The sequence below is a fragment of the Molossus molossus genome, unplaced genomic scaffold (assembly GCF_014108415.1).
Source record: "Molossus molossus isolate mMolMol1 unplaced genomic scaffold, mMolMol1.p scaffold_m16_p_19, whole genome shotgun sequence".
Lineage (NCBI taxonomy): Eukaryota > Metazoa > Chordata > Mammalia > Chiroptera > Molossidae > Molossus > Molossus molossus.
The window spans coordinates 49,855,022-49,882,737 of record NW_023425354.1 but is presented as its reverse complement, the minus strand read 5'-3'; the positions used below and the strand labels follow the sequence as shown (position 1 = coordinate 49,882,737).

The following is a 27,716-nucleotide window of genomic DNA, read 5'->3' as shown; positions in this document are numbered from 1 at the left end:
CTGTGAATACTCGCGGAGGTTGTTTTCAGATAAAACAAACATTTTATATGGTCACTTTGACATCTTTGTGAAATGTTAAGAAAAGCTAAAGAAAGCTACTTCTTGGAAGTCACTGCTTTTTCAGCTCTGTATTCAGTTGATAAGAACGCCCTCCCTGTGAACTCGAACAGCCTCAACTGTATTTAAGCAGAAAAACATGGATCATCTGTGCTCCCCCTTCAGATATTATAATTTAATAATGAACACCATTTGCTTTGGAGTATGGAAACCCAACATTTTTATATCTTTAGAAGCAACTCAAATTTTTTTTGGTAAAATTTTTGTAAGACATATCTAGCCTATTTATTCATGTGGCATTTATTTGGTAAGTTCCATTAGACAACTTTCATCTTGAAAGAATATGGATAAACATTTATTTATTAAAAGCCCATTTTGAGCCTCTCCTAACCTCAGATGGTATTTAAGCATTTCCTTTCTTTAACTTACCTTTCAAAGCAGAAGCACGCCTTCCTTGTCCTTCCAAAAGTGGGGTTGAGCTGCAGGGCTGTCCCAGTGACAGGTTGTCTTTCAAGTGTGTGTCCATCAGCAGGAGCTGTATCAGTCCTCACTGTCAAAGTCTTAAAGACGGGTTTACGTTTTCTTTCTTTTCCTTCCTTCCTTCCTTCCTTCCTTCCTTCCTTCCTTCCTTCCTTCCTTCCTTCCTTCCCTCCCTCCCTCCCTCCCTCCCTCCCTCCCTCCCTCCTTCCCTCCCTCCCTCCTTCCTTCCATCCCTCCCCTCCTCCCCTCCTCCCCTCATCATAAAAATGTGAAGTGCCCCACTCCTTTGGCCTCTTGCTTACAGAGCTCAGCGTTCCTGGTTCTGTCTCATGAACGCATCCTGAAGGCTTACTCTCCAGCACACGCTCAAGAACTGTGTGCGCTGGCGGTGTAGACCTGCCTGTGGTGGCCACTGTCCTCAGAGCTCATGATTTAGGAAGGGGACAGATGAGTAAATAACTCACTGCACTCCTGCTTGATGAATGCCACGTCGGAGGTTGTGAACAAAGTGCCATGGGAGCGCCAGGGAGTGATTGATTCAAGGGAAGGGGTGAGGACGGGGATCAGGGAAGACTGAACAGCACAAGTGACATTTGAGTGGAGCCTTAGGGGATGAATAGAATTTTGCCAGATGGACACAGGGGTGGGGGTGGGGACCCTCCAGATTCATACAAAAACATGAGAGTGTGAAGTGTGCGCCTTTGTCTGAGAAGTGGTGAGCAGGCGGTGGGCTGAAGGAAGGGTAGGCCGTGGAAGGGGGGTGGCAGATGACATTGCGGAGGTCACTGGGGCCATATTGGAAAGCTCAGACTTGATCTGTACCTTCCAGGGGCTTGTGAAAGTTTGAAAACAGGGAAATGTTAGGGCGAGACTCTGCCTCAGGAAGCTAATCCGGCAGCTGAGGATTAGACGACTGGAATGAGGGTGACTGGGACCAGGGAAACCAGGCAGGAGGCTGTGACCTTTTATTACAGGAGAGTCGATGAGGGCCTGAGCCCAGGCAGTGCCAGTGGGGATGGCAGTGAGGGCATATACGTGAGGGCACCTCGGAGCGGGCCTCGGACACTGACGAGTTGAGGGGTCGGGACAGGAGAAGGGCTGGGTGATTTGGGAACCCAGTGAGGCCACTAACCAGAGTGGAGAGCAAAGGAGAAAACAGCTTCTGGGGTGAAAGTAGTGAATTTGATTTTGGATATATTGGACTTGGAGTGGAATATCAGTTGGAGATTCCTAAACAAAAAGCAATAAATGCAGATAGAGAGCCCGTAGAAAAGTGTCATGGGAAGAGAAACTGGGGAGTCTTGAACACAGCGATTTTCAATCAGGATGAGGTGCGGAAAGACACACCTCGCCAGGATTTTATATGTGGGGGTTCTTTTTAACTATGTGTTTTTCCTTCTTTCACCCCCACTTAATTTTTTTTTTTCAATTACAGTTTACATTCAGTGTTATTTTGTATTAGTTTCAGGTGTACAGTGTAGTGGTTAGACAGTCAGATACTTTATAAAGTGGTCCCCCGATGATATGTCCAGTACCCACCTGGCACCGTGCACAGTTCTTACAGTATTATTGACTATATTCTCTATACTGCACTTTACATCCCAGGGACTATCTTGTGACTAGCAATTTGTACTTCTTTTTTTTAATCCTCACCTGAGGATATTTTTCCATTTATCCTCTGGGGGGGGGGGGGAGGGAGAGAGAGAGAAAGAGAAATAGGAACACTGATGCAGGTGAGACTCATCGACTAGTTGCCTCTTGCACGACCCCGACCAGGCCTGGGGACCGCAACCGAAGGACGTGCCCTTGAGCAGAATTGAACCCACGCCTCTCTGATCTGAAAGTCAAACCTGTCAGGGCCCAATTTGTATTTCTTTTTTTGTCCTCATCTGAGGACATTTTTGCATTTATCTTTAGATAGAGCTGGAAGGAGAGAGGGAGGAAGAGAGAGAGAAACATCGATGTGAGAGAGACACATCGATTGACTGCCACCCACACGACCCCATGGGGACAGGGACAAACTGCAACTGAGGTACGTGACCTTAGTGGGAACTGAACCCAGGACTCTGTGGTCCGCTGGCCGACACTCTAACCGCTGAGCCAAACCGGCCAGGGCCCAATTTGTACTTCTTAACCCTTCACCTTTTCACCTACTCAGTCTCCTGTCCCTCCTCCCCTCTGGCAACCATCAGTCTTTTCTCTGTATCTCTGAGTCTGTTTCTGTGTTCTCTGTTCATTTGTTATCTTATTTATTTCTTACTAAGGCAGCATTGGTTTATAACATTATAAAAGTTTTGGGTGTACAGCATTATAACTTGACATCTGTACACACTACATCGTACTCACCATCACTAGTCTAGTTTTCATCTGTCACCATACAATCAACCCTTTTTTGTTTTGTTCTTTAGGGCCCACTGTCCGCCCCCAGACTCGGACACTGCCCTGCGAGGGAAGGGGGCATGCGTGCCCTCTCCCACCCCTAGTTAAGACTCCACCACCACAGTGACCCGAGAGAAAGTGTCACTGACTGTGTCGGGACACAGTGTAGAAGTACTTGCTAGCTCCTGTTCTCGTAGCCTGAAGTCACGGAAACAGGTCACATGCCCAGAGGGAGACAGCACAAGGAAAAGAGCGGATCGCAAGGGAGTTCCTGAGGAACAGCTACCCAAGGGGCGGGCGGAGGCGGTTCCCTGCCAACCGGCGAGGCTCTGGCAGTGGGAGAGCAGCGGGGAGGAACCAAGGAGGGGAGGCTCCTGGGCGAGGGAACTGGGTCAGCTGTGCCGAGGAGGCCGAGGCGAGGGGCAGAGGAAACACGGGGGAAGGATTTGGCAGTGAGACTGGGTGAGAAGAGTTTTAGTAGCGTGACGGGCAGGAGTTGGGTGGCAGTGGGTTGAAGAAGGAAAGGGAGGGGCAGGAAGTAGAGTTGATGAGCAGAGTTCATTGTTTAGGGAGCGCGGCTGTGGACAGGGAAGAAAGTGGCTGCTTGCGGATCTAGCGCAGGGAACAACTGGGGGCTGAAAGGACAGGGTTCTGGAAGGGCGGAGGGTGAGCCGGCTGGGAGGACAGAGGTTCTGGCTGCCTGGTTTGTCATCGGGGCTACCAGATCCAGCCCCTCAAATTTCACCCACTTTCCGTTGTCGTCCCATGCGTATATAGGACCCAGTCCCTGTCCTGGGGACTCATTCGTGTCCTTGCCCTTTCCCGGAATGCCCTGCCATCTCTCATAGCTAAGCCTTACCGTTCTGTTCTTCAAGGCCGTCTGGAGCCTCCTTACCTGGGGGAAGCCTTTCCTCAGCTGGTGGAAAGAAAGTGCGTTGGGTTAAGCGTCAGAGCTGTGGGCTGAACACTTTAGCTCTGCCACGAAGTGTGTGACCTGGAGAAGGTCACTGCGATGTGTCTTTACCTTGGTTTTCTTATCAGTAATACCAACTCTGACTGACTTACAGGCTTGTGCACAGTTCAAATGAAATGATGTTTATGAAATGCCTTTGAAATTACAAACCACAGCACCAGCGTATGATACTATAATTTCCTGACTGCACTTGTTTATTTCATTCATTCAGTTATGTTTTCTGCTGAATAAGTTAATTCATTCAACGTTTTTTTCAGTGTCTATGATGCCAGGCACTGAGGATATGGTGACGAACAAGACAGTCCCCACCCTTGTGGGGCTTATAGTCCTGTGTAGGAGACAGAAAATCATTGCTATTATCTATTAGCAGGTGGTTTAAGTTATTTATTATAAAGAAAAATGAAGCGGAATTGGGGGACTATGGAGTTATAGGGAAGGGCACCATTTCAGAGTGATCGGGAAACCTGTCTGAGATGACATTTGAGCAGCGAGGAATGAGTAAGGGAGCGAGGACACGTGGCCATCTGGAGGGAGCGTGCCTGAGCCACGTGGGTGGGAGGAGGGGACAGTGGGTGCAAAGGCTCCGAAGTGTGAATGTGCTCAAGGTGTTCTAGAACAGCGAGGAGGTAGGATGCTTGCAGGTTACAGTAAAGATGTACTGTAAAGGTGAATGGGAAAACACAGACGGTTTTGAGCAGAGGAAGCAGATTTACTTTTACAGTGACCTCCTTGACAGCTATATGGAGAGTGGATCACAGTGGGTAGGAGTAGAAGCAGGGAGCAACAGAATAAAGGAGAAATGTTTTGAAGGTTTTGCCAATGGGTTAGATGCTCTGGGGTAGGAGGAACAGCCGGAGATCATTCCACGGTGTTTGGCCTGAGCCAGTGGGTCTGTGGTGGTCTGGAATTGAAAATAGGAAGACTAGGGGAGAAGAGAATGGGTTTTGTGGGAAAATTGTTTTTTTTCCTCTGTTCTTATTTATGCAGTCTTCTACTTAATGAGAAAAAATTAATTAAAGTAGTAAAGATCTTACAGATTATCTAATTCAGTGATTGCCAATGATAGAAAATCATTTTCTGTAGGAATAAAAGGAATACCTGGCTTCCCCACTCGCCTCCCAACCCCGCTGTTAATGTGAGTGTCTTATTCTTCAAGTGTCGGACCAGAACTTTTGAAAACCATTGAGCTACCTAGTTCTCTTGTTTTATGGGTGAAAGAGGTTATTGGAAGAGCCCAGGGATACAAGGCTGCAGTTCTCTTATTTCAGTCAGTAATCGCTTCACATGTGGTCAGCTTGATTGTAAACGCCTTGAAAGCCAGAATTATGTCTTAAATTCATTCATGTTTACCTTTTTTTATTTTTATTTTTTTTTAATTCTCACCTCAGGACATTTTTGCATTTATCTTCAGATAGAGTGGGAGGGAGAGAGGGAGGAAGAGAGAGAAACATCGACGTGAGAGAGACGCATCGAGTGGCCGCCACCCACACGACCCCAACCAGGGCCGGGGACAAACTGCAACCGAGGTACGTGCCCTTAGCAGGAACCGAACCTGAGACTCTGGTCTGCGGGTTGATGCTCTAACCGTTGAGTCAAACCAGCTAGGGCCATATTTACCTTCTTACCTAGGAGAATACTGAGTAACAATAGGTGTCAGTCTAAACATTAAATTGAGCATAAAACGAAAGAGAAGAAAATCAGGTCTTCTGCATATTGATCTCACCTGCTTTATTAGCAAAGGCTTGTTCATTGATCAGTTTCCCACAGGTTTGGGGCATCAGCGAGGTATAAACACCAGAAGGAGACAGAGAGGTAGTTCAGCCTTGAAAAACCTAACAAATTTTGGAATCGGATAACCAAGAAAGAAGGCATTCGGGAATCATTTCTACTGCATTTTACTATTGTTTTTATATTGAATGATGTGAGAGTAAGACCAAGATAACTTTTTCAGTGCTGAGAACTTTTTAAAAAATAAAGCTTTGTGCTTTATTTTTTCATCGTTTTATTTTTTATTTTTAGAGAGAGGAAGGGAGAGAGAGAGAGAGAGAGAAACATTGATACATTGAAGTGAGAGAGAAACAGTGATAGGTTGCCTCCTGCACATGCCCCATGGGATGGAACCCACCACCTTTCGTTGCACGGGACCACGGTCCAACCATTAGCCACACCGGCTAGGGTGTGTGCCTAGAACTTCTGTAGGTCTGAATTCAGTGCTGGGATAATCTCTCTTGTATGTCTGGTAGTTGAAGTGTTGTTTTTTTTTCTGTGGTGTGTGCTCGATATTAATATTAAATTGTGCCCATGTTGTACTTTTATTCTCTTAATAGGTGTTGTAAATACGTATATAATTAAAGGCTGTAGTTCTAATTTGTTGGTTTTTGAGATTGCTAAGATAATTTTCTTGCATTTTTCTCCTTTAATAATTAAAAATAATATGCTTTAGATGTGGCAACAACTACCAACATTAGCTTTAGAGAGACAACATCCACTGTCAACTCGGGTGCACTGCACTGATTTGCATGGATGCTCATAGCTGGTGATAGGTGCACTTTCAAGATGTCTGCCCCCTCGCCCCCATCGTGCTGGTTTTCAGTACTTGCCTCTGCAGTGGGCCGTGCACTGTAGCTTGAGACTCCTGTTTTGACGGGGAGCTGGTACTTGTATGCTGGTGTAAGGGTTAGGGGTGTGCTTTGTAAGCTTCCTTCTTTCTTTCCTTTTTCTGTTGCTCTTTCCCTGTCTTCAAAGCTACATGAAATTGAATGATTAGTATAGGGAATAAATCTGGAGTCTTGACATTTTAGATACTTGGGACCAACCAAGTAAAATGAGGGTTTTTTTTTTTTGTTTTTTTTGTTTTGTTTTCCTTTATTGATTTTAGAGAGAAAGGAAGAGAGAGAGGGAGAGAGAGAGAGAGAAACATTCATGAGAGAGAACATCAATTGGCCACCTCCTGCATGACCCCCACTGGGGATCAGGCTCACAACCTGGGCATGTGCTCTGACCGGGAATTGAACCAGAGACCTCCTTGTGCATGGGTCGATGCTCAGCCACTGCGCCACACCGGCCGGGCAAAATTAAGTTTTAAAGAAGCCCGTCTGCCTTCTCAGTGCTGTGGAAGAAGAATGCACTTTGTTTGGCTGTCAGAATACTTGAGTGGAGAAACCAACTCTGTGCTTAAAATCTCAGTCCAAGGAATCAATCATTTTCTTCCAGTTTTGCATGGGCTTATTTCTTGATACATATCATATTTTTCTCTAGGTTTTATAGTGCTAAGCTAAAAATGAAATGAATATAGCCTCTTTGAAATATTTTCACGTATTAAAAAATAATATTTCAGTACCTACTGTGACTGTAGTACGTAATTGGTAGGATGATGACAATGAGCATCTATTGAATGGCTAGTACCTTCTAAGGACAGCATCAGGCACTTTGCACACATTTTGCACATTGTTTCCCCAGACCAGAATGAAAGCAGCACCCATGACAAAAATGTATACTTTATAAGGACAAAGATTTTGGTCTGTTTTGTATAGATTCTTTTTTTCTTTCTCTCATCCCCATTGATGAGAACCATGCCTACCATAGTAAGAACTAAGTAGATGTTTTTTGAATAAATGAAGTATTTTCTTTATTCCCAGCAGCTCTGAGACAGATGTTACTGTACTGCTGGTAGGTGGAGGAGCCAGGATCGGAGCTGATGCTGACAGTCGGCTGTTCACTCTGTGACGGGAGCAGGGCGCAGTCCTGTCAAGGGTGATCTTCAGTTCTGCCTTCTCTCTAGTGGACATGAGGCTCCTTTATGTAAAAAGTTAAACAGTAGGGTAGCAGTTATTTGCAGACAATACCAGAGAAAAGGGCTAGAAGAATTACAAATAATGTGAGTGAATACATATAAATCGCCTTGAGCCGTACCTGCACATAACAGATGCTTAATACATGTTAGTGATTATTGTCACTTCTACTACTGTCAAGTCACCATTGTCATTGTCATCATTTTTTATGAGCCCTAAACTCTAAAGTGAACTCTAAAGTGAGTGACTGTTCACATCTCAGTTGAAGTGGTTGAAGATGGTTTCATGAACAAGATGGCCCTTGTGGCTTGGACAGAATTATGGGCAGGTGGGCACAGAAGAGGAGATACTTGAGATGAGAAGAATCCTGTAAGCATGGGACTGAGTCTGAAGGCGCGTGTGCCCTGTTCTTCGGAGAGCAAGGAGGCCGATGTGTCTGGCGCAGAAGGGGCATGTGGTTTACTAGGCGGAGTCAAGATTACAATTGATCATTCAGAGTTTGTTTATTATGTTATGAGTGGTATATTATATTCATAAAATTGGATTTGAAACCCTGCGTGTGTTTCTGTGACCTACCAAATATCCATTAATAGAAAATTATATGGTCGTTTTCTTAATGCTATAATCTGTGGTCGCAAATTTGTATTCTTGAGATAAAATTTGTGCCTTTGATGTTACGTAGCCTGTGAGACAAACTTTGACCTTGAAAAGGCCACTTCCATTGGCCTTGTGTTTTTGAAATTTAAGACCTTCATTTATGATTATTGACTCAAATGTATCTTGGAGGATTAGTGAGAGTATTACGTGCTGCCACAGTCTCCTTAACAGGCTGTAATTCTCCAGAGGACCAGGCTTGTGCTTTATTCATCCTCTCTCTCTCCCAGCACTGAACACAGTTGCTGGCATAAACGAAGGATGCAATAAATTGTGGTTGGATTGAATTTTCAAAGCATTCAAAGCTGGCCACCTCCGCACTTGTGGGAGTAATTTGCAGCAGAGCTATATTTTTTGCGTTATGTAACACATTTAATCTTGTTCTTAGGTCCAGCCTGATGACGGGAGGGGCTAAGCGAGGCGGACCCAACCCTTGGCTCTTTGAGGAGCCAGAGGAGACCAGAGGCTTGGGTTTTGATGAAATCCGACAACAGCAGCAGAAAATCATCCAAGGTACTGAATACCCAAGGAGTGTGGGCTCAGAAACCTTTTCAGGTTTTTACTATAACCTTGAATCTTCCTTATACCCACTGAAGATCAGAGGGAGAACCGTTGGTCTTTTAGAGCCCTTGGCAGTTTCGTGCCTCAGGATACCTGAGGAATAGACAAGTGAGGGCATCCATCCAGGTAACTCACGGAGGCAGCCGCTCTGCTGGGAGACAGCGGAAGCTGGTGGGCCCGGGGAGCCTGAGGCCTGTGCTCCCTCTTCTCTGCAGTCGGGAACTTGTTCTCCAAACACAAGACTCCGTTTTTTTCTTATATAAAATAAGTTAGTTTGGCTTTTACCTTCAAGTTCATCTTGCCCAGTGGTTTTTAAACCTGCTAATTATTATTATTATTTTTGCTGTCTTCTATTTTTTTAATTTCAGAAGTAATACATGATTGTTATTCAAAGTTCAGACAAAACAGGGATATATAAAATAAAACGCTCTCTATATTGCTTCTCCAACATATACACAAATTAATATATATTTCCTCAGACTGTGTGTGTGTGTGTGTACAGTATAAACACATTTTGCATAAATGGGATTATGGTATATATAATTCCACAGTGTTTAAATTTTTTACTTAATATGTATCATGGACATTTTTTCAGGGCAATATTGAGACGTTATTCTTTTCAATTCTACTTTTTAAAACAGCGTTATTGAGGTGTAGTTGACATTATTATAAATAGCACACAAAGCATATGATTCAGTAGGCTTCGACATATGTGTACACCTGTGAAACCATTGCTGTAATCAAAATAATGCACATAACCATTATTCCGAAGCGTTTTCTTCATGTCTCTCTGTAATTCTTACTGTTGTCCTTCCCCCCATCCCTAGACAGCTACTGATCTGCTTTCTGTCACTATGAATCGTTTCTGTTTTCTATAATTTTGTGTAAATTGAATCATACAGTATGTACTTCTTTGGGGAGGAGGGAGTCTGGCTTCTTTATCTAAGCATAATTATTTTAAGATTCATCCACATTGTTGCATGGGTCACTATTTCATTCTGTTGTGCTGCAGAGTAGTATTCCCCGGGTTCAATTAACCGTAGTCTTTGTAGCCATTCACATGTTGTTGAGTACTTCGGTATCACAAATAAAACTGCTATGAACATTCATACACAAGTCTTCGTACAGACATGGATTTTTATCTTCTTAGTAAATCCCTACCAGTGGAACAGCTGGTCACTGTAGGTGTGTGTTTCACTGTTAAGGAAATCACCATACTAGTTTTGAAGTGGATGTACTATATTATACTACCACCAAAAAATGTATGTCTTCTGGTTGTTTCAGATCCTCACCAAACTTGGTAGAGTCAATCTTTAAAAAAAAATTTTTTTTTTCTTTATTGATTTTAGGGAGAGAGGAAGGGAGAGGGAGAGAGAGAAAGAAACATCATTGAGAGAGAATATTGATTGGCTACCTCCTGCATACCCCCCCATTGGGGATTTGCCCCCCAACCTGGGCATGTGCCCTGACCGGGAATCGAACCAGCAGCCTCTTGTTGCATGGGTCTATGCTCAACCGCTGAGCCACACAGGCGGGGCTAGTCAGTCTTTTTAATTTTAGACATTCTAATAGGTGTGTGTTACATTTCACTGTGCTTCTAATACGTCTCTCTCAAATGACTACAGTAAAACCTCAATATAACAGACTAATTTGGGGGAGGAGGGTATCCATTAAAACTGAAAGTTTGTTATATAATAAAGTAGGTTTTCTGAATATGAATGTTAAATTGACAAGTTAGTTAGTTTACCTGTTTTTACTTATGTAGACATGTTTGTGTAATTTAAATTAAGTATGTGTGAAAAGTTTAATTTCCCAGAAAAGTTTTCTATATGTATTATTGTTATTTTAAATTTACACTAAGTAGGTGTAGTCTATGCATATATTCACCAGTCACTGCGAGTAAACCAATGCACACGGCTGGGGCGGGGTTCAGCTCATGTCAGAACATCAGCCTGCAGCACCCTTAAAACTGCAGGAAGTCACGCCACTCTGCGACAGAACCAACTACCAAACTCGATGTCATGTTCACATGCTCATCATTTCCAGAACATTGTTTGTGAGTGGTGACTCTTGGATTTAAATATGTAGACAAGCCCGACCTCTGTGGCTCAGTGGTTGAGTATCAACCCTTGCACCAAGAGTTTGCTGGTTCAGTACCTGGTCAGGGCACCTGCCCAGGCTGTGGGCCCGATCCCCAGTGGGGGGCATGCAGGAGGCAGCCAGTCGATGTCCCCTGTCATCGATGTTTCTATCTCTCTCTCTCTCCCTCTCTCTAACATCAATAAAAAGAAAAATAAATGTTTTAAATACATAGACTATAGTTATAGATATGTAATGTTTATTTATGTTGGCGAAATTACTATAGTATTATTTCCAACATATGGTCTATTCGTTCAAATTTATTTAAAATAACATTGAATTAATAACAAAAACATAACGTTAATTTAATTGTAAGTATATCTTGGTTAAAAGCATTTTAAAATTAAACCGGGTGTTAATTTTCACATATGGATGTAGGCCGGGAATTTTGTCCTTTAAATCCAAAGACCGTTAAATTGAGGTCCGAAAAATCGTGGTTTACTGTAATGAATCTCTGTATGTGCTTCTTTGCCATCAGTAGGTCTTCTTTGGTGAGGTGTCTGTGCAAATTGTTTACCTATTTTTAATTGGGTTGTTTGTCTGCTATTATGACTTGTAAGAATTTTCTTATATACCTTTTTATGTGTTACTTGTCATACATTGTTTTACAAATATTTGGTCTCCCCATCTAGGGCTTATATTTTTCATTCTTTAATGATATCTTTTTTTTTTTTTTTAACTTTTTAATGTTTATTTTATTTATTTATTTTTTTAATCTTTATTGTTGGATGTAAAATGTATTACAGATGTTCCACATTTTTCCTCCATTGACCCCCTCCTCCCCACTCCCGCCCCCCTCCCACCTTTTCCCACACTATTGTCTGTGTCCATTGGTTATGCCTATAAGTTCTTTGGTTTATTTCTTCCCACCCCCTCAACCCCTTTCCCTTTGAGGTTTGTCAGTCTAGCAATGAATTTGTACTTCTTAATCCCTTCACCTTTTTCACCCATTCCCCCAACCCCCCTCCCAACTGGCAACCAACAAAATGTTCTCTGTATCTATGAGAATGTTTCTGTTCTACCTGTTCATTTTGTTTGTAGATTCCATTGTCGATAGATATGTATTCATTGCCATTTTGTTTGTTCATACATTTTATCTTTTTCTTCAAAAAGACCATCATTTCATATAATAACGGTTTGGTAGTGATGAACTCCTTTAACTTTTTCTTGTCTGGGAAAGTTTTTATATGTCCATCGATTCTAAATGACAGCTTTGCAGGATAGAGTAATCTTGGTTGTAGGTTCTTGCTTCTCATCACTCTGAATATTTCTTGCCACTCCCTTCTGGCCTGCAAAGTTTCTTTTGAGAAATCAGCTGACAGCCTAATGGGTACTCCCTTGTAGGTAACTAGCTGCCTTTCTCTTGCTGCTTTTAAGATTCTCTCTTTGTCTTGAACCTTTTGCATTTTGATGATGATGTGTCTTGGTGAGGGCCTCTTGGGGTTCATCTTGTTTGGGACTCTCTGTGCTTCCTGGACTTGTATGTCTGTTTCCTTCACCAAGTTAGGGAAGTTTTCTGCCATTATTGTTTCAAACAGGTTTTCGATTTCTTGTTCTCGCTCTTCTCCTTCTGGCACCTCCAAGATGCGAATGTTGGCACGCTTGAAGTTGTCCCAGAGGCTCCTTACACTATCCTCATTTTTTTGGATTCCTTTTTCTTTTTCCTGTTCTGATTGGGCATTTTTTGCTTCCTTATATTACAAATTGATGGTTTGCTCCTTGGATTTATGTACCCTATTATTGAATCTGTGTAAATTATTCTTTATTTCAGTTAATGCCTCCTTCAATTCTAACTGTGTATCCATGATTTCTAACTGGTCCTTTTTTATGCTCTTGAGGCCCTCCCTAAGTTCACTGAGGTTCTCACTAAGTTCATTGAGCATCCTTATAAGCAGTATTTTGAACTCAGCATCTGTTAGGTTGCTTATCTCCATTTTGCTTAGTTCTCCTCTTGGGGTTTTGTTCTGTTCTTTCATTTGGGACCTGTTTCTTTGTCTCCTCATTTTGGTTGCCTCCCTGTGTTTGTTTCTGTGTATTACTTAATGAGAGGTATGGGGCTAGCTGAGACCAGTGCTGCTCGTTTGAAAGAATTTAGGAAAAACCTGAAGCAGGATCCAAGACAGGCCAATCCTATGGTTAAGCAAGTGGCAACAGCTTGGGTGGGCTTGAAAGTTGGGTGGGGCGGGACTTCAGGGAGTCACCAGGGCGGGGCTACCAGTGTGAGCCAGGTTGCTGGAGTCCCAGATATGGCGACTGTCTGTTGCCCCAGGGAAGGGCTCACCAAAGGAACAAAGGCCTCTGACAGCACGTTTTTCCTGGAGAAAGCCCCCTCTCCAGCCCTCGCTCCAGTGCCAAACAGCTCAGTTCTTCCTTGTATGTCTCTGGCGCCCCTCGAGCTGCCTCCCCTCGAAGCTTAGAGGGAGAGAGTCCGCTAAGTCCGTGCACGGGGCCTTTAAGGAGCTGCCTGGGGCTCCAGCCGCTTCAGCTTCCCTGAGCCTCAGTTCCCGCTGGTTTTTCCAGCCAGAAGTTATGGGGACTCTCTTCCTGGCACTGGAACCCTGAGCGGGGCACCTGGTGTGGGACGGGGATCCCTCAGTCCTCAGGAAGGACCTTCCCAGCCGCGGAAGCCTCCTGATTTTTATCCACCATGTGCGTGTGGGACCAGCCCGTGGTGCCCCCGTCCCGCTGCTACCGCAGCCGCCGCCGCTGCAGCCACTGCAGCAGCCCCTCTCGCCGCGGCTCCTCCGACCAGTCTGGATGTGGCTGCTGCTTTAATTCCGTAGTTGTAGGACTTCCATTCAGCTTGATTTCAGGCGGTTTTGAATGATGGTTGTTCTGAAGTTCAGTTGTAACTTTGATGTGGTTGTGGGAGGACGCTATACCATATTTACCTACCCGCCATCTTGACCGGCAGTCTTTAATGATATCTTTTTAAGGGCCGAAGTTCTTAATTTTGATGAAGTCCAATTAGAAGTCTGACTATTTAAAGCCAAAATAATCTGCTGCCTTGTGTTTTTTCTAGAAAATTTACAGTTTTAAGTTTTATATTAGGTGTGTGATCTACTTTGAGTTAATTTTTATATAGTGGGGTAGAAGTAGAAATTCAGGTGTTAGGTTATTTCTTTGTTTATTTTTGCATTTGGATATCTACTTGTCCCAGCATTACTTTTTTTAAAAAGACTATTCTTTCTCTACCAAATTACTCTACCTTTGTCAAAAATCAGTTGACCATATATGTGTGGGCCTATATCTGGACTATTCATTCTGTCCCATTGGTCTGTTTGTTTATCTTTAAATCAATGCCATACTGTCTTAGTTATTGCATCTTTATAAGTCTTTAAGTCAGGTAGTATAAGTCTTCTGTGCTGGTTCTTTTGCATTTTCATGTGAATTTTAGAATTACTTTCAATTTCTACAAAAAACAAACAAAAACTCTTGAAATTTGATTGGGATTACATTGAGTCTTTAGATTAAATTGGGGAGAATTGACATTTTAAAAATTAAACTTCTGATTTGTGAATATGGTATATCTCTCCATTTATTCAGTATTTAAAATTTTTTTCTCAGTATTGTTTTTGCAGTTTTTACTGTGCATGTATTATACATCTCTTATCATATTTGTCTCTTAGTATTTCATATTTTTTAATGTTTTTATTGTTTTTGGTTTTTTTTAGAGAGGAAGGGAGAGAGATAGAAACATCAATGTAAGAGAGAAACATCTATCAGCTGCCTCCTGCATACCCCCTCCTGGGGATTGAACCCGCAACCCAGGCATGTGCCCTGACCAGGAATTGAGCCGGAACCTCTCAGTCCACTGAGCCACACTGGCCAGGCTTAGTATTTCATATTTTTATTCTCATTAATGGAATTTTAAAAATTCTATTCCTGATTGTTGCTAGTATATAAAAATACAACTGATTTTTATATATTCATCTTGGATTGTACAACCTTGCTATACTTACTGATTTGTTCTAATAGATTTTTTTTTTTGTAGACTAGGTAGGATATTTTGAATACAATGATGTTGTTGTCTGTAAATAAAAACAGTTTTACTTTTTTAAAATTTGTTTTGTTCATTCTCACCTGGAGATGTTTTACCATTGAATTTTAGATAGAGTGGAAGGGAGGGAGGGAGGAAGAGAGAGAGAGAGAGAGAGAGAGAAACATACCTCAGTGTGAGAGAGACACATCTATTGGCTGCCTCCCGCATGACCCTAGCCAGGGTGACAGTTTTATTTTTTTAAGACAATTTTTTAAGAGCAGTTTTAGGTACACAGCAAAACTTAGAGGAAGGTACAGAGTTCTCATATAACCCTTGCATAGTCTTCTCCCTTTAACATCCCCACCAGAATGGTGTATTTGCTACACTTAGTAACCTATATTGACTCTAATAATTACCCAAAGTCTGTAAATTTATCTTGAGGTTCACTCTTGGTGTTGTACATTCAGTGGGTTTTGATAAATATATGACACATATCCATCATTAGAGTAATATACCGAGTGTTTCCGTTGTTCTAAAAATCCTCTGTGCCCTGCCTGCTTATTCTTCCCTCCCTGCTCCATCCTTTGTAACCTCTGATCTTTTTACTGTCTCCATGTTTTGATTTTTCCAGAACATCATATAGTTGGAATCAAATAGTATGTAGCTCTTTCAGATTGGCTTCTTTCAGTTAGTAATAGGATAGCTTTTTTTTTTTTTTTTTAGCACTGAATAATATTCCATATTCTGGATGTATCTCATTCATTCATCTACTGAAGGACCTGCCTGTTGCTTCCCATTTTTGGCAGTAAGAACAAAGGTTCTATATATATTTGTGTGGAGGTTTTTGTGCACACATCAGTTTCCAGCTCTTTGGGTGAAGACCAAGGTGTGTGATTGCTGCATTGTATGGTAAAGTGTATTTACTTTTATAAGAATCCACCAAACTGTCTTCCAAAGTGGCCACACCATGTTCTTTCCCACCAGCAATGACTGCAAGTTCCCACTGCTCTGCATCCTTTCCAGCATTTCACGTCGTCAGTTTCAGAGTTTGCCATTCTAATAGATACGTAGTGGTATCAGATTGTTTTAATTTGCATTTCTCTGATGACATATGTGGAACATATTTTCATATCCTTATTTGCCATCTGTGTATATCTTCTTTGGTGAGGTGTCTGTTAAGGTCTTTGGCCTATTAAGAATTCTTGTGTATTTTGGAAAACCGACTTTTATCAGATACATCTTTTGCACATATTTTCTCCCACTCTATGGCTTGTCTTCTCATTTTCTTGACAGTGTTTTTCACAGAGCAGAAGTTTTAAATTTTAATGAAGTCCAGCTTATCAAATAATTTGTTTAAATGCCTTTGACGTTGTATCTAAAGAGTTTTTGCCTTACCCTGGCCTGTGCGGCTTAGTGGTTAGAGTGTCAGTCCACACACTCTGAAGGGTTTTGGGTTTGATTCCTGGTCAAGGGCACGTACCTAGGTTGCAGGTTCGATCCCCGGCCCCAGCTGGGGTGCATGTGTCTCTCTCACATTGATGTTTTTCTCTCTCTCTCTCCCTCTCTCCCCCCTTACACTCTCTCTAAAGAACAATGGAAAATATATCCTCGGGTGAGGATTAACAACAACAAAAATAAAAAATAAAAATAAAAAGTCTTTGCCAGGCTTCCAGTTTCCTGTTTTCAATTTTATTGATTTCTGCTCTAATTTCTGTTTCTTTTCTTTTGTTTACTTTGGATTTAATTTGCTCTTTTTTTTTTTCTATTTCTAGCTTCTTAAGGTGGAAATTTAGATTATTGATCTTAGATCTTTCTTCTTTTCTAATATATGCCATCAGTGCTATAAATTTTCCTCTATACATTGCTTTTGCTACATCCCATAAATTTTGAAAAGTTGTGTTTTCATTTTCATTAATTCAAAATATTTTAAAATTTCTCTTGAGAATTCTTCTTTGATGCATGTGTTTCTTAAACGTAAATTGTTTAATCTCTGTATATTTTGGTATTTTCCATTTATCTTTCTGTTATTAATTTCTAGTTTAATTTTATTATAGCTTGAGGGCAAACTTTGTATGATTTCTATTTTAAATTTGTTAATGTGTGTTTTATGCCTCAGAATGTGGTCTGTTTTGGTGAATGTTCATGTAAGCTTAAGAAGAATGCTTATTCTGTTGTTTAGTGAAGTAGTCTATAGATGCCCATTATGTCCAGTTGGTTGATGGTGCTGAGTTTATGTTTATACTGATTTTCTGCCTGATGGATTTGTCCATTTCTAATAGAGGGATGTTGAGGTCTCCAACTATGATAGTGAATTCATCTATTTCTCCTTGCAGTTCTATGGCTTGTTGCCTCATATCATTTGATGCTCTGTTATTAGGCACATACACATTAAAGGTTATGTCTTTTTGGAGAATTGGCCCCCTTGTAATTGCATAATTCCCCTTATTATGCCTGATAACTTTATTTGCTTTGAAGTCAGCTCTGTCTGAAATTAATATAGCTACTTCTGCTTTCTTTTGATTAGTGTTAGCATGGTATATCTTTCTCCATCTATTAACTTTTGATCCATATGTACTTTTATATTTAAAAAAGGGGTTCTTGTAGACAGCATATAGTTGGCTCTTGTGTTTTGATATACTCTGATGGTCTCTATTTTTTAATTGGCATAGTTTTACTTCTTCATTTCAATCTGGATGCCTTTTTTTTTCTTGCCTTATTGCACTTGTTACAACCTCCAGTACAGTGTTGAGGGGAGTAGAAATGGTGAGAGCAGACATCTTACCTTGTTTCTAATCTTAGAGGGGAAACATTCATTTGGAAACCAGGTATTATGAATTTTTCTTTGTTTGGTACTGATACTGAATATTTTCGTATTTCTAGAAATATTATTTTAATTTTATTTTATTGTTAACAGTATTACAGATGTCCCTCAGTTCTCCCCCCAACCCCATTTACCCTATCCCCTCCTTCCAGCCCCTACTCTAGAAATACTCTTGAGATTCTTTTCTGGGATGCAGTTATTTGGGTCTTGCTTTGTAATGTGGACCAGAGCAGTGTTTACTTTAGAAGAGGGGTTAGCAGATCATAACCTGTGGGCTAGATCTGGCTTGCTACCTGTTTTTGTATGGCCTGAAAACGAAAAATGTTTTTTTACATGTCTAAGTGGTTCAAAAATGGTCAAAAGAAGAATATTTTGTGACTAGAAATTATTGAAATTCAAAGTTTAGTGTCCATAAATAAGGTTTTATGGGAACACAGCCATGCTCATTCATTTTATCTATGGATGCTTTCCTGCTACAACAGCAGAGTTTAGTCATTGGTCTTGAGACCGTATGAACCACAAAGCCTAAAATATTTAATATCTGGCCCTTTATAGAAAATGTTTGCTGACGCCAGTCTAGTGGTAATTTGCCCCACTACTGAGCCAAAACCATTCTGAGCACAGGCATACCTCTGGGACATTGTGGGTTGGGTTCCAGACCACTGTAACAAAGTGACTTTCACAATAAAGTGAGTTGTAATCTTTTTGCTGTGGAGGGTCTTGCCTTCAGTTTGTAAAAACACAACATCTGTGAAGTGCAGTGAAGCGAAGTACAGTAAAATGAGGTGCTTGTGAACTACGAGGTGACCTGGTCAGTGGGAAGAAGTACTGTGTCCAACCCTGTCTGAGTCCAGAGGTCCCTTTCATGTGGTTCTTTCCCCAACCTTGGGTAGTTTCCTCAGATAAATGCCCTGATGGACATTCAGCTGAGGCCTCAGGGTGGACCCTGTGCACACCTCCAGAGTTCTCTCTGCAGCTCTCTTCTCCCTGGTCCTGTGCCCTGTGTGCTCCTGCCACCTGCACCTATTTGGATTCTTTTCAACTCGGGAGCTGGCCAGGCTGCACCTAGGTCCCCCTGTCTCACCACCCCTGGCGGCTCTCTCGAGGCAGTAGTCCGGGGCAGGCATAGAGCTCATCTCGTCTGTTTCGCATCTCTCAGGGTCCCTTTTCTTCAGTTCCTGAGGTCTGTGTCTGGAAACTATTGTTTTATATACTTGCCTCTGTGTGTGTGTGTGTTTTCAAGTTTCAGGCCAGAAGTAAATCTGGTCCCTGTCCATTCATCTTGGCCAGAAGCAGAAGTCTAATTCTACTGTGAAAATATCCAGTGAATGAGACACTGTGGCTACCTCATCCCTGCAATTCTCCATGCCTGCCTCACCCATTGTCACGTTTGAAGCTAAGTGAAGACATTAAGAGCAATGCAGCTTTACACATAGCACAGCCATTCGTTTGCCGTGGTTTATTCCTTAGGATCCATGCTTCCTAAAAAGCGTGTCTTGCTAGATCCTACTAAGGGATGTCCTGGCATTGTTGCTTTTTACCAGGAAAAGCTGTTTTCAGGTAGGAAAAGTATCCCTGTCATGCAGAAGGTGCTACATTCAGAGATTGTTCTAGGTGGGGAGTGAGAGGGTGTCACCCGCAAGTTTTTGGCAGAGAGTCTCCAAGACAGAGAGCATCCTTATCGAGACGCCCACCCTTGGAGAGCCTTTGGGGATTGTTGGAGGGTGGGGAGACGAGGGACTGGAGGAGAGTAGCAGCACATACCGCAGGTCCATTTGTTTTCTACTTTTACCTTTTTGTTTTGAAATACTGTATCCCTGTTTGCTTTCCTAGCAAGTTAATTCTCAAGGGTAAACACAAAAATGGAAGTATATCGCCTGGCTGGCTCAGTGCTTGAGTGTCGACCCATGCACCAAGAGGTCGCCTGTTCGATTCCTAGTCCGAGCATACCCAGGTTGTGGGCCCGATCCCCAGTGCAGGGCATGCAGGAGGCAACCAGTCGATGTTCTCTCTCATTGATGTTTCCATCTCTCTCTCCCTCTCCCTTCCTCTCTCCCTCAAATCAATAAAGGAAAAAAAAAAATGGAAGTAAATCTTTCCTAAAAACCCTAATTAGCCTTTTCTCTGTCTCAAGTACCTTGGTGGTATGCTGAGGTTGCTATGGCTTTGCTTCATTGCCAGGTCCTGCACTAGATAAAAATAAAGAACCATGCCCTGGCCAGTGTGGCTCAGTGTCTGGAGGGTCAGCCCATAGACCAGAGGGTCGTGGGTTCGCTTCCCAGTCAAGGGCATGTGTCTGGGTTGCAGGTTTGATCCCTAATCTGGTCATGGTTATGCAGGAGGCAACCAATTGATGTGTCTCTCTCACACTCATGTTCCCCCCCACCCCCCTTCACTGTATCTAAAAACCAGTGGAAAAATATCTTTGGGTGAGGATTAACAATAGAATAGAATAGAATAGAATAGAGAATAAAAAGTAGAATAAAACAAAAAATAGAATAAAATAAAATACCATGAAGCGTCATTATTTAACTCCCCTTTGCCCATAGACTCTGTTAGCCTTTCTGTACTTTAGTTGACCCTCAGAGACACTTTGAAAACCATCCTAAAATAACAGTGTATTGGCAGAACCTGGACTCGAGGCAATGAATGCCTTCCTTTTCTAAACTAGAAGCTAGATCTCGTTACAACCTGTGAGCCAGTCTTGGCTTCTGTGTTACTTATGCTGTAATTTGAGGCACAAGTGGACATTGGGCATAAGAAGGGTGAGGTGATGACAATGACTGGATCACCTCAGACATTCCTGAGATAGAACAAAGGAAGGTAACTTTTGATTAGTACAAACCCCTGTCTCTGAGTTGATAGCAGACCTTGGAGAGAAGGTATGAAGTATGGTTCTGCCTTCTCAGGAGGTCTTTGTTGATGGGTTTCTAAATTAGCCCCATCTGTTCCTAACTGTTATTTTATAGGTGTTCTTTCTAGATTCTAGCAGAAAGTTGCACGTTAGTTCTAGATTTCTGTGTTCTTAGGTCTCTAAGTCAATCTTTTCATGTGGAATAGTGGTGGGAAGGGGGCGAGCCAGACTCCAGTTTACACTGGCAAGTCTTAGTAGCTGATCTTGAACACTTGCAATTCTTACTTCAGAGACAACTTTCTTTGAAGATATCCTGTCTTGTAACTGTCACCTTGACCAGGAATCCTTCACTAAAATCTCAAAATGAAAACATCTATTCTTAGATCTTGCTCTAAGAGTCTTTCCAATGTGGATAAAGCAATTAGCTTCATCCAGCTTGACCTAATCTTTTCCTCATTTGTTCCTCACTTCTCCCTGCCCAGGAAAAGCTCCTTCTCTATGTTACATGTGAGAATTTCCATTTAGAACCTCAGCTACTTGTCTACTGCCTGAATTCAGAAGGCACTTTTATATTGATCAGAAGCCATTTCCTGTGTCTAATAGAGACTCTGTTTCTTTCTTCTACGGGCCTGGAAGTCCCTTCAGTTATTCCTTGATTTAAACATCATTCATTAAGTACTTGCTCTGTGCCACCAATTGGGCTCTGTGCTGGGGCAAAGACACTGGAATAGAAGACCCAGCTCGGCCTCTGAGGCCTTGTCATGTGCTTAGTCAGGGGCCTGAGGTTGCAGCTCTTAGAACTATCCCTCTGTGTTATTTACTTGTTAAAATGGTGATAATTTTTTGCTGTATAAATTTCAAACATGTAAAAGTAGAGAGAGTAAGATAATGATTCCACTTTACCCATCAACTGTTTCAGCAATTAACAACTCATAGTCTATCATGTTTCATCATATGTCTACCCAACTACCTATTCCATGGGTTATATATTTTTTTTCTTTATTGATTTTTTTAGAGAGAGAGGAAGGGAAAGAGAGAGAGAGAAACATCGATGAGAGAGAACATAGATTGGCTGCCTCTTGCATGCTAACCACTAGGGATTTGGCCCACAACTTGGACATGTGTCCTGACCGGGAATCGAACTGGTGACCTCTTGATGCATGAGTCGACGCTCAGCCACTAAGCCACACCAGCCTGGCTCCCATGGATTATTTTTGAGGCAAATCTCAGAAATTATATAATTTTATTGGTGAATATTTTAGAATATATCTCCAAAGTGTGTTTTTAACAGATAAAGGACTGTTCAAAAAATATATATACTCACAATGCCATTATCACCCTTAACAAGTTAACAATAATGCCATAATATAATCAAACATCCAGTGTTCAGATTTCCCTGATTGTCCCATGATGTTTGGTTTTGTTATTTTTAGGCTATTCATTTCAGGATCTGAATATAGTCTGTACATTGCAACTAATTGATGTCCCTTCAGTTTCTTTAATAGATAGGTTCCTTTGCCAACTCTCTCTCTCTTTTTCTTTGCAGTTTCTTGGTTGGAGAAGCAGGGTCATTTGCTGTATAGTTTCCCATCATCTAGATCTTGCTGGTTGTGCGCCCATATATTAAACTATTCCTCTGCCCCACGTATTTTCTGTAAATTGGTAGTTAGATTTAGTGGCTTGATCAGAATCAAGTTTGTTATTTTTGGTAAGAATACAGTATGATGACTGTGTCTTTATTTTCATCTACAGCCGCCAGATAGTCCTCCCACAATTATATGATATTTAGTTAGAAGATAGTTTTTCTGAATATCTAAAGATAGAAAATCTCCAAACACCTAGTTATTCCAAAGGGATTTTTAAAAAAATATGATTGTATTAGTTTTCTAGTCTGTCATCTTAAATTAGTACAAATTTAGTGACTGAAAATACAAATTCATCATTTTACAGTTCTCTGGGTCAGAAGTTCAAGGTGGGTCTCACTGGGCTGGGATCAGGGTGTTGGCGGGGCTGGGTTCCTTGATGGAGGCTGCAGAGGAGAATTCATCTCCTTGCCTTTTCCAGCTTCTAGAGGCCGTCAGCATCCCTGGGCTCATCATTCCTTCTTCAGTCTTCCAAGCCAGCAAGTTGCACCTCTCAGATCCTTCTTCACGTCTCCCTGTGTCTGCAGCTAGAAAAGGTTCTCTGTTTTACGGGGACTCATAATTACACTGGGTCCACCTGGATAATCCAGAATAATCTCCCATTTCAAATCTTAATCACAACTGCGAAGTTCTTTTTGCTGAGTAAGGTCATATATTCCCAGGTTCCAGGAATTAGTAAGTAGCCATCTTTAGGGGGGCATTATTCTATGTATCACAATGGCCATCCATTAAAAAAAAAATTAACATCATTATAAAATTGAAGAATGACTAATAGAATGTGGTGTGTTGCAAATGATCTAATGTGATATAATGACTTAGGATATGTGATAGGGTAGGGCAGATGACAGTAATGAGCTATTCACTATGGCATCATAGTTTTGCATGGTTCTGCATCGTTTATATTTTTGCTCATGGTTTATTTTGCTCGTTGTCTCAAAGATGACCATACTACCTCTCCTTAGACTTTCTCTCTCTCTTTTTTTTTTTTTTTGATGTGAACATATCCTCCAGATTTTATTGTCACATAAAACAAAATATGAAGCTTAGAACTGGATCACTTGGCCCTTTCTCTTCTTATCTCCTCCCAGTTCAAAATGCTTGCGTCTCTTAATAGCCAGCATTCTCTTAGGTCTGCAGTTGGGCTCAACGCATTCAAGCCTCAGCACGATCCTCTTTGTAGTTTTAGCCTTTTTGCGGAAAATCGGCTCAGTCTGCCCACCATAGCCACTCTGCTTCCTGTTGTGATGCCACTTTCCCTGCGCGTACAGAGAATTCTTGCCCTTTCTGTACTGTGTTACTTTGTGGGGTTGATGCTCTCCACACTTCTTACAGCAAGTCCGGCGGGTTTTAGGACCGGTCACCATTTTCGGCATGCAAAGGAAGGTGCTGGGCTGGAAACGGGAGTATATCTAGACTTTTTGCTTTAGGACTTGGAGAAGCTCAGGTCATCGTTGTTACATAGTCAGTGTCTCAGTTCTCTGGACTGTCTGTGTCTTTGGATTGTGGAATACAGACTTGTTGTAGCACCTAATCATAGTGAGGAGGTGCTAAGTTCATATAGAAATGATTTGAATGGAGCAGAATTTTTAGGCTTCTTTCTGTTTTGCATTAGAGAAAGAGCCTTTAAGCAGTGAAGCCATACAGTGAGTCAAGGTTGAGAGAAAAGAGTGCAGAGTAGCTATTTTTCATTCATAATCTATGTCTCTACTAGATAAAGCAGCTTTATAACTTTAATGTTTCTTTCTCTAATTGAAAACTGTAGAGGAATCTTCTGTCTTCTTTTTAAATTGTTTTACCTTTTAATTCCTGTTGACACTTGACCCTCAGTCCGATATATAGATTATTTTGGGGATGCATTTGGAACTTTACTATAATATTGGTCATCCTATAGCAGCACTAGGTTGATGATAGATTTATCTTGGAGGCCATCCAAGAGGTTGTTACTAAAGACCAAAAGGACCTCATTATAAAGAGATTTTGCTATAAAACGGTCCCTTAGAATGATCCCTGGAGAAAGCAGGTCATTTGTATAGTTTAAAAAATACGCGGTGTCAAAAAATGTCACTAAGGGGTCCTTACCTCACACCATTAGTTTAAATAAATTCCAGATGAATTAACGAGTTAAATGTAATGGCTTACTTCCATAGAAAGACTAGGAAAAATCATAAGTAAATGTGAACATGATCTTGGATAAGAAGACCTTTGTGATTTCTGCTTTTGTAGATGTGCCTTTATGTGAACTAGTCATTAAAAAACCCCATCGACAAGCGAAGCCACAAATGGCATGTTACCCTCTTCGGGTATGTTGCCTGGGTAGAAAGAGGCCTTAGATTCAACCTCAGAATGTTGTTCCAAATGCACCTGAAAGCGAAGGAAAAGGTTCTTACCAAAGACATCACTGACTACCTTGTTAAAAACATGGAACAAACCAGTGTCAAATTTTATAGAAAGGACCTTGAGTTACTTGAGTTCTTTTCTCTTTAAAATTTCAAAATCTAGAAAAGCAATACATTTTTACAAACAAAAATGCTGTTTTACTATTTATTGTTTTGTGTCCTGCTTTTTGTTGTTGTTAATCCTCACCCGAGGATATTTTTCCATTGATTTTTTACATGGGGGGGGGGGGGGCAGAAAGAAAGAGAAACATCAACGTGAGAGAGACACCTTGATTGGTTGCCTCCTGCACAACCCCGACCAGGGCCTGGGATTGCACCTGTCCTTGACTGAACCTGTCCTTGACCAAGAATTGAACCCGAAACCCTCTGGTCCTCAGGCCGATGCTCTAACCACTGAGCCAAACCAGCCAGGGCTGTCCTGCTGTTTTTTACTTAATAACATATCATGGACTTCTTTCAACATCAAACTGTGCATGGACAATATCACTTTTAATGGCTATATTATAAGTTTTTAAACAAATCGCTGTGTTTGGGCATTTGGATAGTTTCCAGCTTTTCACTGTTATAAATGTATCAGTGTGGGTCCAATTAGGAGAAAGCAAGCTGAACAGGGAAAGTTTAATATACAGAATTATTAACTACAACAGGAAATTAGAGTAACCGTTTCAGAGAAGTCACTGTGGTGCGTAGCCAGGCTGGTGGAACTTGCTAGAATCTGCCCTCTGGGTTGCCAGGGAATGTTCTTCATGGGGAAGTGTCTGACTGGAGGCACTCTGTTATAAAGCTGCCCAAGGAGGGGTGCCTTGGCAGAAATTGCTGGCCTTGGGGTACTACTGGGCTCTGAGCACTGAAGGAGGGACAGGGGGGAAGCTGGGAGCCTGCAGCACCTCGTCCTGTGATGTCTCTGCAGTCCCCTCTACTGACAAAGTTGGCAAAGGAAAAACATTTAAAGGACCCAGGTCCGTTTTTACAGAGCAGCCAGAAGGGGGTCAATTTGGAGCTGAGAGGCTGTACAATGAAATCTAGCACAGGAAGCTATATGTCAAGGATTGTCATTGTGTATGCGTCTTGCATGCTGTCTGAATGTTCTCTTACATACATTCCTGGTCGTAGAACTGATGGATCAAAGGGTGGGCACAACTGGCGCTCTAGAAAGTTCTGTTAACTGTCTTCCAGTGACATAGTACTTAGGAGCTTCTAGTTGCTCACACTTTAGTTAACCCTGGGTATCAGCATTCTTTTTCATTTTCATTTCCAGTCTATATCCTTTGCCCATTTCAAAACTTAGAAGGTTAAGTCTGACTGATTTGTACATGCTCCTTATGTATTAAATATTCAAAAGTTGAAATGTTTATGTAGTCAAACCTTATGTTCTTTTTTAACATTAAAAAACATTTTTTTAAAATCCTCACCTGAGGATATTTTTTCATTTATCTTCAGATAGCGGGAGGGAGAGAGAAACATCAATGTGAGAGAGACACATCGATTGGTTGCCTCCCACATGACCCCAAACAGGGCCAGGGACCAAACTGCAACAGAGATACATGCCCTTGACTGGAATCGAACCCGTGACTCTTTGGTCCAGGGGCTGATGCTCTAACCGCTGAGCCAAACCAGCCAGGGCTAACATTTATAATTTTAATTCACCTGGAAATCATTTAGTTTAAGGTATGAGGTAGGTATTTAATTTTTTTCTTAATTTTATTCCGATAATGTTAACGGTTTTACTCTCTCTCTTTCTGACTGATTTCAGTTGTTACTTTTATCATATATTGGGTTGTGTTATATGCCTGGGTGTATTTCTGGACTTTAAATTGCTTCCCTTTGGCTTTTAGCTAACTGTTTTACTTTGGCTTTCAGAACAGGACGCAGGCCTTGATGCCCTCTCTTCGATCATCAGTCGCCAAAAACAGATGGGGCAGGAGATTGGGAATGAGCTGGAGGAACAAAACGGTAAGAACATTTCTGAGACTGACCACATTTGACATTTAGTATAAACACTGAAGGCTTGAGTATTTGTTAAATGATTGTAATACTACAAAACATAGAATGTGGCTTGCTATCAGTGGGTTATTATATTTAATGCAATTGAGGGTAGTTTGTGGCAGATTTAGATTGTAGTCACTAAATACTGTGTAGAGAAATTTGATAAAAAATTCTACTTCTCGCCCGGCCAATGTGGCTCAGCGGTTGAGAGTCGACTCATGTACCAAGAGGTCGTCAGTTTGATTCCCAGTCAGGGCACATGCCCAGGTTGTTGGCCCAATCCCCAGTGTGGGGTGTGCAGGAGGCGGCCAATCGATGTTCTCTCTCATTGATGTTTCTGTCTCTCTTTCCCTCTCCCTTCTTTCTCTAAAAGCAATAAAGAAAAACAAATTAAAAAAATATTTCCACTTCTCTGGAGTTGCTTTTATTTAAAAAACCATTTTTTTCTTTATTGATATTAGAGAGAGGGAGAGGAAGAGAGAGATAGAAACATCAATGAGAGAAAACATCAATTGGCCACCTCCTGCATGCCCCACTGGGGATCATGCCCACAACCCGGGCATGTGCCCTGATGGAAAATCAAACTGAGGACCTCTTGGTTCATGGGTTGATGCTCAACCACTGAGCCACACCGGCCAGGCTGGAGTTGCTTTTAAAAATACTTTGTTTTAGGATCCATTTATTCCAAGAGCTTTCCTTTATGTGTAATGCGGTGAAATCGCTCAGTGCGTTGTACGCTGACGAGAGGCACGCAGAAGCTGCTGGGACTCTGTCATCCACATGCCCTGCACGCCCGTGGAGCTGGCTCCTCTTCCATCACAAATACCGGGCTGCAGGGCAGGAAGAGCGTGAGGACCTTTACCCAGGGCTTGCTGTGATGAATCTGTTTGGAGAGTGATTACTTCGCGATCCACAAGCAGGCTGGCTTGGCAGAGACAGCTTTAACTTGGGAGCCTACCCGACAGGCTCTTGTGCTTGAGCTGTGAGGTGCGAGGCTCCC

General features: G+C 41.9%; 2 protein-coding genes across 2 annotated transcripts in view; one reads left to right on the top strand and one right to left on the bottom strand.

Moving 5' to 3' along the window:
* The window catches only part of STX8 (syntaxin 8), a 242,520-nt gene that overhangs the window by 39,660 nt on the left and 175,144 nt on the right, over positions 1–27,716 (top strand). The window contains exons 5-6 of the mRNA XM_036269329.1: positions 8,723–8,847; positions 26,591–26,683. Coding sequence (XP_036125222.1) covers positions 8,723–8,847; positions 26,591–26,683 — 218 coding nt within the window. The remainder of the gene's footprint in view (positions 1–8,722; positions 8,848–26,590; positions 26,684–27,716) is intronic.
* On the bottom strand, positions 23,378–23,698 carry LOC118634646 (60S ribosomal protein L36a-like). Its single transcript, XM_036269330.1, has one exon. The coding sequence runs from the start codon at positions 23,696–23,698 to the stop codon at positions 23,378–23,380; it is 321 nt and encodes a 106-aa protein (XP_036125223.1).